The sequence below is a fragment of the Triticum aestivum genome, chromosome 2D (assembly GCF_018294505.1).
Source record: "Triticum aestivum cultivar Chinese Spring chromosome 2D, IWGSC CS RefSeq v2.1, whole genome shotgun sequence".
NCBI classification, from domain to species: domain Eukaryota; kingdom Viridiplantae; phylum Streptophyta; class Magnoliopsida; order Poales; family Poaceae; genus Triticum; species Triticum aestivum.
This window is the reverse complement of record NC_057799.1, coordinates 390,730,774-390,743,677: the sequence shown is the minus strand read 5'-3', so window position 1 is coordinate 390,743,677 and position 12,904 is coordinate 390,730,774. Positions and strand designations below refer to the sequence as shown.

The 12,904-nt window shown below is 51.0% G+C and overlaps 1 protein-coding gene across 1 annotated transcript; it reads left to right on the top strand.

The window, feature by feature from the left end:
* Nucleotides 1-4,173: 4,173 nt before the first annotated feature.
* On the top strand, nt 4,174-5,585 carry LOC123053346 (zinc-finger homeodomain protein 8). The gene has a single exon (XM_044476808.1). The coding sequence runs from the start codon at nt 4,318-4,320 to the stop codon at nt 5,197-5,199; it is 882 nt and encodes a 293-aa protein (XP_044332743.1). The 5' UTR covers nt 4,174-4,317; the 3' UTR covers nt 5,200-5,585.
* The last annotated feature ends 7,319 nt before the right edge of the window (nt 5,586-12,904 follow it).

The following is a 12,904-nucleotide window of genomic DNA, read 5'->3' as shown; positions in this document are numbered from 1 at the left end:
TCTGTTTGACTTCACTGTGTGAAGACTATTACCTGTTTGGCTTCATACTGTCTTCCATTCTGATCCATACTACCTAGCTGCTGATAGTCTTCGTACTTTCACTATACTGCTTACTTGACTATGGCTTGTCTAGTGTAGTCTATCTTCCACTGCATATCAATAGGTTCATTTCATCTGTTTGTCTTCAAAGACCTCGTGTTTTGAAGACTTTCATAAAAATCGCCTATTCACCCCCCCTCTAGTCAATAACTAGCACTTTCATGGACATATATGAATGTGAGAGTGTGGCTGAGGGTTTCAGAGCAATATCTCTAAGCACTTGAGCAATTCATCCCCTTTTAAAAGTATTAGCTTTCCTATGTACTCAATGTGATCTTGGATCACTCAACCAAAAATGTAGAGTCTTGAAACTTTGCCAATGTTTGTCATTTCCATTTTGAGGGGTCCACATTTCATCCATGTACTTGCCTACGTTGAATCTTTCCTAAAATGTACTTAAGAGAAACATTAGTCCAACAATATGCATGTTGACATGAATTACCAAAACCACCAAGGGCACAAATGTGCTTTCAGTGATGGAGGCACAAGCTTCTACGAGGACAGGAAGGTGGATGACTCGGAGCCGGAGGTGCATGCCCATCAGTCGGGCACATACAACAACCAACCGGGCACATACATTGAGTAGTCGGATACATACACCGACCAGCAAGAGCAGGATGACGACGATGACATTGATCCGGAGGAATGACCGGACGATCACAAGAAGAGGGGTAGAGAAGAAAGTTAAACATGAAAAATGATGAATTGTTGTGCGCTGTGTGATTGACCACTAACATTGATTAGATCCATGGCATGGAGCAAAAGGGCACAAAATTTTGGGCAAACATTCATACTTGGTTCCATGAGCACAAGAATTTCAAGCCTACCTCAATAAACTCATCCACAATCGTGGAACAAAGTCCCTCAACATCGATGGTACACAATCCAAGAGGCCATGAGCAAGTACTGCAGCCATTTGAAACAACTAATCCGCCAGTGGCCAAGTGGTGCGCTAATCACCGAGTGAGCACGGTGTTACATGTGTGTTGGTCATTTGGGTAGATATGCAACTTATTGACAATAATTTTCTTTCTAGCACTCCCGCGCGTGTCACTTGTTGTTGAAGGTGGAGAAGAGGAGCTTCGTTCTCATGCATTGTTGGTTGAAGTTGAATGGGGCAAGCATGTAGTATCAACTACCCATTGCCAACTCCATCAAGACCGCCCACATCGACACCAAGGAAGAAGCGGGTGATTCAACCGACCCAATAAAATAGCTGCCCAAGAAGGTTCAGGAGAAAGAAAGTCGAATGAGGAGGAGAAGGAGAAGCGAAAAGAGGCAATGGCCAAAATGACAGGTGGTTCGAGGACATCTTGGCGAAGATGGAGCGATGTGTCAAGCACTCCAACATGGAGGAGGAAAAGAAGGCCAAGAGATTACACATCTTGATGACAGCGACTGAGAAGATGCTCAACTTCAAAGAGAAGAAAACCAAACTCGAAGAAACGAGGGTTGAGCTCGCGTCTGCTTAAGAGGATACAAAGATGTTGACCATAAAGATGGACGAGTTGGAGGAGGATGTAGCGATGATCGTGCGCGCCGTCTGTGTCAAGATGTAGAAGTGCTTGGCGGCCGAGCTGGATGCCGCGTAGAAAGAGGCGGCCAAGAAGGAGCCGGATGGTGAGGAGGAGGCAGAGACACAGTAAGCACGGAGGCTCGGATAGCTGGTCTAGTAGGGCAAAATTTTCCATTTTTCGCACGGACTGGCAGACTGATACTTTTGTGACCGGGTACAACCGTCTGATTAGTTGTTTGTGATTGGAGCTATGAAAACCGCAATTTATCTTGCTCTCGTATTAATATGCATTTGAAATAAAAATGGCGGGGGTCTTTGCAAATATTTAGGGAATGTGGTTTGATGACCGGCTCTTACATTCGTGTTCGTAAACTAATCAAAGTGTGCGAACAAATAATGGTCAGTTTTAGGGGATGGTGTCGGGATGCCCAAAGGGGTGGTAATTGTGAACGGTTTGGCCCATAATTTATGTTGTAGTGACAATTTTATTCAGAAAGACATGAGAACTTTCGAAGAGGAGATTTTTTTTACTGAATAAAGGAAGAATTTGTCATTTTCCACAACATAGACTTGTGTTTGTTTGCACCCTATCAGCTGACGTTCGCGAGATATAGTACTGTTAGTGACAATAACCTACTAACATGGACACCGAAGCGAACCAACCTGTGATTGAATGTTTAGAGGGACAGTGATATCTCAGCCCACCAGGGCAAGTCCTGGTGCTCACATTATTCCTGTATTTATTTCAGGATTTTCGGCGATGCGCTTTCAGTGGGAGAAGACGTTCTCGTTGACGACGAGACGCCTACGGTGACTTCGTAAATCTCAATATGATATGCCGGCTCAGTTTTTCGAAGGTGCTCACAGAGATAGGGCGTGAGTGTGTGCGTTCATAGGGGAGAGTCTATGCGCGTTTGTATGAGCGTCGCGTCTATACTGTGTTAGAAAAAGGACGCTGATAACGCTCACACGTGTGGTATTAGACATCCGCCCATATGTTGTGTGTGGCGTAAGCATGAGACAGCCCACACGGGTCATGTGTGGGCGAAATTAAAATTGCCCACACATGTGGGCGCTGCTATTCCTGCCACACGCTCAACAAACTACAACTCATCCTCACCTCGCGTGTGTGGCAAGAAGCAAATCTGCCCACACGTCCTGGCGCACCCCGTGGGATGACACTTTAGTTACCCCGAGGATGGCAACTTTAGTCATCCGGGATGGCAAATGCAGTTGCAATGTCTAAGTAACGGTAGTTGCTGCGTGTATACGAACCATAGTCGCCATGTGTGATAAACTACTTGCCCTACGTGGTTAAACAATAGTTGACATGTATGATTAACTAGTTGCTACGTGTGGTCCAACCATAGTTGCCTGGTTAATCACAGTTGCCATATGTGTTTACCTAGTTGCCACGTACACACAACTGCAATTGCCATATAGCAACGAATCATAATTGCCATGTGTGTTTACCTAATTGCCATGTACGCGCAACTTCACTTGCCAGCTAATAACGTACGAGCGTCGTGTGGGCGAAGAGCAGTTCGTCACACACGCGTGGACTAGGTGGTAACTGTGTAGGCAGAAACCGGTTCGCCCGCACGGCGCGGCTGTCAACCGTGTGTTGTAGGTCATATGTGTGAACTCTCCAACGCACACACACGATGATGCCCACGTGACACTCAAAATCTAACAGATTCCTTTAGGTTTCGTGCAAAATAGAATCAACATGTATCAACGCGTGTGAGCAAAGTGTAAACATGCAACATGTGAGCGTTATTATTTGGGTAAAAAAAGACACCGAAGTTGGAGAAATCCACGCTGACATTTGAGTCCCGTGACGTGCCATATTTTCTGTGCCGTGTAATTAAATCAGCTGCAAATATAATGATCAATTGACACAGAGAGCAACAAAGATTGGAGCTAGAACCCGGTGGCAACAGGACCGGGCAGGCAAACACTGGGCACAGAAGATCAGGTAAGATGCCGTACCCCACGGCCGCTTGGGTGGCAGTTAGCCCATACCTCATCTCCCCGTCCGATCGCATCAGGACCGTCCGTCCGCGGAGGTCCCATCATCATCTGACGCCGAGTAGTACACCACGGCACCCTCACGTGGCGGGCCCGAGCGGTTACTGTTGTGGTAACAATGGTATCCGGCCCCAATGCCCGGTCGACACGTTGCCGCTGTTACCACCCTTCGTCGAGTCCCGTCTCACGTGGCGCCTGCAGGCACCCCTTCCCGCTTCCACGTGGCACCGCGCGCGAACGTGATCTCGCCGCCTCATCATCAACACAAAGCAGCATAGCAGATCAAGATCAGTTTTACTGTTGGTAAAATATTGTCAGTTTTACTGTTCGTAAAATATTGCTTTTACTGTGTGTACTGCTGCTTCTTTGCAGTAGTGCCTAGAGTCAAATTAATTATTCTGTGAGCATAGTATGAGGGGCAAAGTCGTCGCATTAATTAACGAACTAATTTACGCTTCACACCTGATGGGTGACGGTGGTCCGCGCGCAGATAAAACCCCCTAGCTCCTCCCCTCCTTGGCCGGTGGTCGCTTCTACCGCTGCTGCGAAAGCGATACGCCTTCCTTCTTCTAGCGAGCGAGCGAGAGTGGCCACGCGCGAGTGGGTGGGTGAGCGAGAGAGCGCGTGAGTGGTGGTGGTGGGAAGGGAGCGAGCTCTCCTCTCGTGCGGACATGATGGATCACCTGAGCCTGGTGCCCTACGAGGGAGGCAGCGGCGCCGGGGGCGACGCCGGGGCCAAGTACAAGGAGTGCATGCGCAACCACGCCGCTGCCATGGGCGGCCAGGCCTTCGACGGCTGCGGGGAGTACATGCCGGCCTCGCCCGACTCGCTCAAGTGCGCCGCCTGCGGCTGCCACCGCAGCTTCCACCGCCGCGCGGGTAGCCTCGCGGGCGGGGCGTGCCCGGCGCCCTTCTTCTTCAGCCCGCCCCCGCCGCCGCCCCCCCACCATCACCCGCCGCCGCACCACCCCGTGCTGCAGGGCTTCCTCCCGTCGGCGCCCCCGCGGCCGCCCCAGCTCGCGCTGCCGTACCACGCCGTGCCCGCCGCGTGGCACCACGCCCTGCTGGACCCCGCGCGCGCCGGCTCGGAGACGCCTCCCCGGGCGGACGACTGCAGCCCAGGGTGCGGGAGCGGGAGCTTCTCGAGGAAGCGGCACCGGACCAAGTTCACCCCGGAGCAGAAGGAGAGGATGCGCGCCTTCGCCGAGAAGCAGGGGTGGCGCATCAACCGCGACGACGGCGGCGCCCTCGAGCGCTTCTGCCTCGAGATCGGCGTCAAGCGGAACGTCCTCAAGGTCTGGATGCACAACCACAAGCACCAGCTCGCCTCGCCCACCTCCACCGCGGCCGGTATGGGCATGGGCATGGGGATGGGCATCGGCATCAACCCAGGAGTCCTCGGCACTGGCACTGGGACCGGCGCTGGCGCTGGCGCTGGCGTTGGCGTTGGAGCGGGCACCGGCGACGGAGACGGAGACGACGACGACACGGACGACGACTCGCCTCCACGCGCCGCCGTCTCATCGCCCTCCCCCTCCCCCATCAGCGTCTAGCCGTGCTAGCGCTAGCTAATGAGTACCGAGTTCTAATAATCGCCAGGGCTTTAGATTTAATTAATGCACTGTCAGCCAGTTGTGAGCAAGCAGGTGGTGTAAACGACCCCCCTGATCCCCCGCATGCCTCCCCCGCAGCGGCCGTGCCGTACATCGTGGTACCGGACCGAGGGCATATTTGTACCCCCACTCTAATTCTAGCTAGGCGCCGCTGTTTGAAGGTTCATTATCTTTCTTGTCTTGCTTTAATCCTAGTACTACCACCAGTGCTAGACTAGTGTAGTAGCTGCAGTGAGTGACTAATCATCGTGCCCTGTCAAGTGTCAAGATTAATGCCGCATTAATTTGTCCCTGGCAGTAGAGTGCATGGGGATTTGTGCCTGGAAGCTTCTCTAAATTGCAGTTGCAGTGTTTTGGTTTGGTCTGGTCGCACTCGTGTGGCTTTAAGCTCTTTTTTTTTTTTGAATGTTGGTGTGGCTTTCGGCTGGAGTGCCACCTCGTAATCGGCCGGCCTGCTCTCCAGCCAGCATCGCCGCCTCCTGCCTTGGCCGGTGGTGGCCGTAGATTTTTGTTCCCATTTGCGCCCTCCGGTCCGGCCGGCCGGGCCGAGTGGTAGGCCGCGCCGCGGTGGTGGAGCCGGCCGGAGCTTGGCCGAGCACGCCGCCCGGCTTGGCGCTCTACTGCTGCTGCTGTTGCGTGGGGTCGAACGTTGCCCTTGTGTCCGTCCGTGCCGACTGAGTTGTCTCATCGGCTTGGGTGTAGTGTGTGATGATGGCGATTAGGCACGGTCTGTGGCTTTCGGTGCGGGGCAGGATCCGACACGATCTCTCCCCTCTCCCTTCTCCTCGTCCTCGGTGGGATTTGGCCTCTCGCACCTCGTGGTTTTGTTGTCGCCTAAAACTTCGTACCTCTGCCGTGTCGCCCGGATCTGGATCCAGCAATGCCCTGTGTTTTGGTGACAGGAAACCCGCCCCTGTGTGCATGCAGTGCCCGGTTTGGCTAGGTTTGAGTACTCGTCTAGTCTTTCGCTGCTATTTGTAGCACGGTTGGGCGAGTCGTGCGCCGTGCACGCGGGGCGCCAACGCTCCGCTGGACTGATTGCACGAGCACACGAGCGCCGGCGAAGGCGCTACCGGACCCAGCACCGGGTCGCCCCGTGCTGCTGCATCGGCGTGGCGCGCGCACCGGCACGACGACGACGCTGTCAAGAGCCCTGGCGTTGCCGCTCCACCAGCCAACAGCGCTGTTCCACTGTTTGTTTCAACTCGTCCCGTCTCGTCGCGTCAAAGCACGACCGCATGAGTGCATCCCTCTTGTAGAGGCAGTGGCGTCTGACAGTGTGTTTGGGCACCCAGAGACGGCAATGGACTGTGCGGTGCTACAGTGCTACTCTGGTCTTCTCGTCAATATTTCTTGCTATTTTGTATTGAACTTCGTTTTGTATTTGCTGTTTTCAAGTTGATCTCTACTATTTTCTTTTATTTTTATTCTTTTAGGGGGAAAGTTGATCTCTAGTACTCCTATTAAAGAGGGGAAAGTGGTATCTAGCCATCACTGTTTACTTTCGCCTTATCTCCCACCGTTCTTCATCAATTTATTTTCACCTCACCTCCCACCATCCTTCATGCTGGTTTTTTCTCCTTTTCATCGCCGGAACCTAAACTGGGCAGATCTCAAAAGATGTCTTGAACGAAGCACATGGATTTTAACCAGACCCGAACTCCGAGAATATAACACCCTACGTCTTGCTTGATTTTGTTGTCCTGGAGTAAAGTACATAGTACATTTTTGATATAAGATGGATTTTATTGACTCAAAATAAAGTATCAAGAGGATACAAACACAATAAGCACGCACACAGTCTCTGCATAAAGGATGCACACGGCCAACACCAGTGCACACACAAAAGCTCATCGGCGAATAACAAACTCATGTAAGACCAAATCTATGCATGGACAAGGGAAAATGAAAAGGAACCCTAAGCGATCGGATTGGTAATCGACAAACTACAACAATGACCATATCCGCACTGACCATCTCATGACATCACAGGGACGTCAAAATTCTTCACCCCAACCAAACCGAGCGTGAAAAACGGACCGCTCCCTTGACACGCCTGGTGAGCGCGTCACAGGAGGTTGTCCAGTCGTGGCCAGAGCGGCGTCCCCCTCTCCATCCTATACCCTCGCCGTCGGCGGTTCGCGCCGACGGCCAAAGCCCGGCTGGTGCTGGCGGCGGCGGGGCCCTCTCACCTCTCCGCATGTGGGGGCTCGGCGCGGGCCAGCGATCCCGGGCGGGGGCGTGGCGCGCTGGGCAGAGCTTGGAGACGGCCGGTCTTCGATTCTTCGTCCCGGACGTGGAGGGTTGGTCGCGGCGGTGGCTCTCTCCTGGGTTGGCGGCCGGCTGCGGCACTGCCCAGATCCGGCCCGTCGGGATCCAGGGGAGTCTTGTGGTGGTTGGCCCTGCTATTCTTCGTGCTTCAAAATTTCGATCTGCTTCGTGTCGGCCTCCTCGATCTGGACACCGATGGGTTCCGGCCTTTCGCTCGGAGATCTCAGCTTTTGGCGCATGGCGCCACTGGATATCTAGATCAAAATTGATCCGGTCAGGCATGCCCTCATCTTTGGCTAGAGAGGCTTCATGAGGGCGTGGCGCGAAGCTTCACTGCCTTGCCAGTGCCATGGAACATGTCTAAGTATAATTCCACGGCGTTGACAGTGGTGAAGAAAGTCATGGTGGCTGCGATTGGAGACTTGTAACGGCAAAGAGGAGTTTTGGTTGCGTTGAAGAATGGCGGGACAAGTTTTTCCCTGTGTGTCGAGTGTTGAAGACTTGCAGCGGCGGCCTTGGCAGGAGGGGGCGGCAACACAGGTGGATAACGTTTTTGGGGTGCTTCCCGAGTACCGAGTTGCGATCTCGAGGGTGAAAGCCCAAGGTCTGGCCTTCATTGGTTGTACCTGGCCGCAATGGTCTTGCAAAGAAATTGTTTTTGGGATCTCAGACTCTCTCTAGGGTGAAAACTGAAGACCCTTGATCGGGCGACGACAGTGCTTGTGCATTGTTTCCTTCTTGAGGCGTCGCTTTTGGAGAACCTCTTATGTAGTCCGGGTGTTGTCTTTGGTGGTGGTTAGAGTGTTGATGTTGTGAGTGTATCATCACTGCGACGGGGTCTTTGTTTTTATATTTCTCTCTTTTTTATTTTTGTTCTTGGCTGTGTGCATCCTTGATGCCTTTCTATGTCTTGTTGGTGCAGAGGCTGGGTGTAATTAGTATCTTCACGATATTAATGTATTCCCTTTATCGAAAAAGGAAGGGAGTGACGCTCAATCACCGTCACCGGATCTAACCATCGAAGGCCAAAGTCTAGATTTTCAGTCTGAAGAACCAGTTCAAGCATATCCGAGCAATGCCTTCAACAAGGTAACAACGTAAAAACCTTGCCATTGCTAGGTATAACTAAAACAAGCCAGACCTAGGCTTTCACCCCAGAGCTCGAGACCGGGTGCACGAATATCACCGTCATCTACATCACTTGTCACCACCACTTCTCCATGATCCCAAAAACTACATGTCTTATGCGACCGCCACCGTTGCACAACCCTTTCTCCGTGTCAAGTCATCACAGTTCGCAACTCCCCGCCGAAGACAACCATCGGATCTAGAGAGAGGACCCTCACAAATATCTTTCGATGGACAAAGTACATATATCTACCAAGAGAATTTTTTATGTTCTCTACTAGCCAGGCACCTAGGTTTATATGGCTACCGGGGAGGTCCTAGGGTTCCAAAATTCTAGTCGGCTACGTACAGGTAGTGAGAGTTCTCCACGAATCCAGCGTATTGTCGTGTACGGCAAGTCTTCTGGAACCTTTTGATTATATGTCATGGGCCGACCTATGTGGCCGAGGTCGGAACCGACAAGGGATCCCCAGCCCGGCCAACTAGGCCAGGAGTCGACATGGTGAGAGGCCCCCAGTCGGGACACCATGAGTAGCCCCTGAATCGGTCTTCAAGTTAGGACGCACCTCGGCTCATCCGGGCTGCACTTCATTTTTAATCGTTGGTCTTGAAACTCGTTCAACGAAAGCATCCTTCTGCAACCAAGTCTTGACGTCAAATTGCATCCGAGGTGACCAATACCACCTATGTATCCTGACGAGCATTGGAAGAATTCGGGCCAAGCTGTGCATCGGAAATTTTTCCAGTGCAACCGCTCTGTGGGGGCGAAGTATTCCCGCGCTCCAGGTGTGATGATTATTCGGTCTGGTTCTAATAACACAAACCTGTCTTATCTACGGCCCCTCCTAGCCATGTGTCGTCCTTGATTTGACGGTCATGAAGGAAATATGCCCTAGAGGCAATAATAAAGTTGTTATTTTATATTTCCTTATTGATGATAAAGGTTTATTATTCATGCTATAATTGTATTGATCGGAAACCTAAATACATGTGTGAATACATAAACAAATACCATGTCCCTAGTAAGCCTCTACTAGACTAGCTCGTTGATCAAAGATGGTTAAGGTTTTCTAACCATGGACATGAGTTGTCATTTGATAACGGGATCACATCATTAGGAGAATGATGTGATGGACAAGACCCATCCGTTAGCTTAGCATTATGATCGTTAAGTTTTATTGCTATTGCTTTCTTCATGTCAAATACATATTCCTTCGACTATGAGATTATGCAACTCCCGGATACCGGAGAATGCCTTGTGTGCTATCAAACGTCACAACGTAACTGGGTGATTATAAAGATGCTCTACAGGTATCTCCGAAGGTGTTTGTTGAGTTGGCATAGATCAAGATTAGGATTTGTCACTCCGAGTATCGGAGAGGTATCTCTGGGCCCTCTCGGTAATACACATCATAAGCTTGCAAGCAAACGACTAAGGAGTTAGACACGAGGTGATGTATTACGGAACGAGTAAAGAGACTTGCCGGTAACAAGATTGAACTAGGTATGAACATACCGACGATCGAATCTCGGGAAAGTAACATACCGATAGACGAAAGGAACTACGTATGTTGTCATTACGGTTCGACCGATAAAGATCTTCGTAGAATATGTAGGAGCCAATATGGGCATCCAGGTTCCGCTATTGGTTATTGACCGGAGAGGTGTCTCGGTCATGTCTACATAGTTCTCAAACCCTGCTACTTCTTGAGCTTGCGTTGGCTTTTCCCTTGAAGAGGAAAGGGTGATGCAGCAAAGTAGAGATAAGTATCTCCCTCAGTTTGAGAATCAAGGTATCAATCCAGTAGGAGACAACGCACAAATCACCAATACCTGCACGAACAATCAAACAGCTTGCACCAAACGCGATAAAGGGGCTGTCAATCCCTTCACGGTTACTTGCAAAAGTGAGATAGGGTAGAGATAGATTGTGACGCCCCCGATTTGACCGTACACTAATCATGCACGCAAATGTGTACGATCAAGATTAGGGACTCACGGGAAGATATCACAACACAACTCTAAAAGTAAAATAAGTCATACAAGCATCATATTACAAGCCAAGGGCCTCGAGGGCTCGAATACAAGTGCTCGATCATAGACGAGTCAGCGGAAGCAACAATATCTGAGTACAGACATAAGTTAAACAAGTATGCCTTAAGAAGGCTAGCACAAACTGGGATACAGATCGAAAGAGGTGCATGCCTCCTGCCTGGGATCCTCCTAAACTACTCCTGGTCGTCGTCAGCGGCCTCCACGTAGCAGCAGGCACCTCCGGTGTAGTAGGAGTCATCGTCGACAGTGGCGTCTGGCTCCTGGGCTCCAGCATCTGGTTGCGACAACCAGGTAGCAAGGAAACGGGGGAAAGAGGGAGAAAAGCAACCGTGAGTACTCATCCAAAGTACTCGCAAGCAAGGAGCTACACTACATATGCATGGGTATATGTGTAAAGGGCCATATCAGTGGACTGAACTGCAGAATGCCAGAATAAGAGGGGGATAGCTAACCCTGTCGAAGACTACGCTTCTGGCCACCTCCATCTTGCAGCATGTAGAAGAGAGTAGATGGTAAGTTCACCAAGTAGCATCGCATAGCATAATCCTACCCGGCGATCCCCTCCTCGTCGCCCTGTTAGAGAGCGATCACCGGGTTATATCTGGCACTTGGAAGGGTGTGTTTTATTAAGTATCCGGTTCTAGTTGTCATAAGGTCAAGGTACAACTCCGGGTCGTCCTTTTACCGAGGGACACGGCTATTCGAATAGATAAACTTCCCTGCAGGGGTGCACCACATAACCCAACACGCTCGATCCCATTTGGCCGGACACACTTTCCTGGGTCATGCCCGGCCTCGGAAGATCAACACGTCGCAGCCCTACCTAGGCACAACAGAGAGGTCAGCACGCCGGTCTAAATCCTATGGCGCAGGGGTCTGGGCCCATCGCCCATTGCAAACCTGCACATTTCGAGGGCGGCCGGAAGCAGACCTACCCTAGCAGGCGTTCCAGTCCAATCTGGCGCGCGCCACTCTGTCGCTGACGTCACGAAGGCTTCGGCTGATACCACGACGTCGAGTGCCCATAACTGTTCCCGCGTAGTTGGTTAGTGTGTATAGGCCAGTGGCCAGACTCAGATCAAATACCAAGATCTCGTTAAGCGTGTTATTTTTAAGAATCCGCGGACGCCGACCAGGGCCAGGCCCACCTCTCTCCTAGGTGGTCTCAACCTGCCCTGTCGCTCCGCCACAAAGTAACAGTCGGGGGCCGTCAGGAACCCAGGCCCACATCTACCGGGATGGAGCCACTTGTCCTTTTAGCCCCCTCATCGGAATCACTTGCGGGTACTCAACGAGCTGACCTGACTTTAGTCACCACATGTGTCATGTATATAAATATATAGTATATACCCGTGATCACCTCCCGAAGTGGTCACGGCCCAGTAGTATAGCATGGCAGACGGACAAGAGTGTAGGGCCACTGATGGAACACTAGCATCCTATACTAAGCAGTAGGATAGCAGGTAAGGGTAACAACTGTAGCAACAATGACAGGCTATGCAATAGAATAGGATTAACCGAAAGCAGTAACATGCTACACTACTCTAATGCAAGCAGTATAGAGAAGAATAGGCGATATCTGGTGATCAAGGGGGGGGCTTGCCTGGTTGCTCTGGCAAGAAGGAGGGGTCGTCAACTCATTAGTCGAACGGGGTAGTAGCAGCGTCGGTCTCGTAGTCTACCGGAGAGAAGATGGGGAAGAAACAATAAATACAGTGCAAACATAAGCATGGCGATGCAAGACATGACAATGAGCGGTGCTAGGGGTGCCCAATCGCGGTAGGAGGAGATACCGGCGAAGGGGGAAAACATCCGGGAAAGTATCCCCAGTGTTTCGCGTTTTCGGACAGATGAACCGGAGGTGAAATGTTGCATGTTCACTAAGCTAGGGATGCGTGGCAGACGAACGGGCTGCATATCTGGATTCGTCTCGTCGTTCTGAGCAACTTTCATGTACAAAGTTTTTCCATCCGAGCTAACGGTTTATTTTATATTAATTTAAAAAGATTTAATCATTTTTAGAATTTATTTAATTATTTTAAATCAACATTATCCAGAATAGTGTATGCTGACGTCAGCATGACGTCATCGGTCAACAGGGCGTTGACTGGGTCAAACTAACGTGTGGGGTGATCGGGGGGAGTGGGGGTAGGTGGAGTTAGGGTTCGGAGAGGATAGGCCATATAGGCCA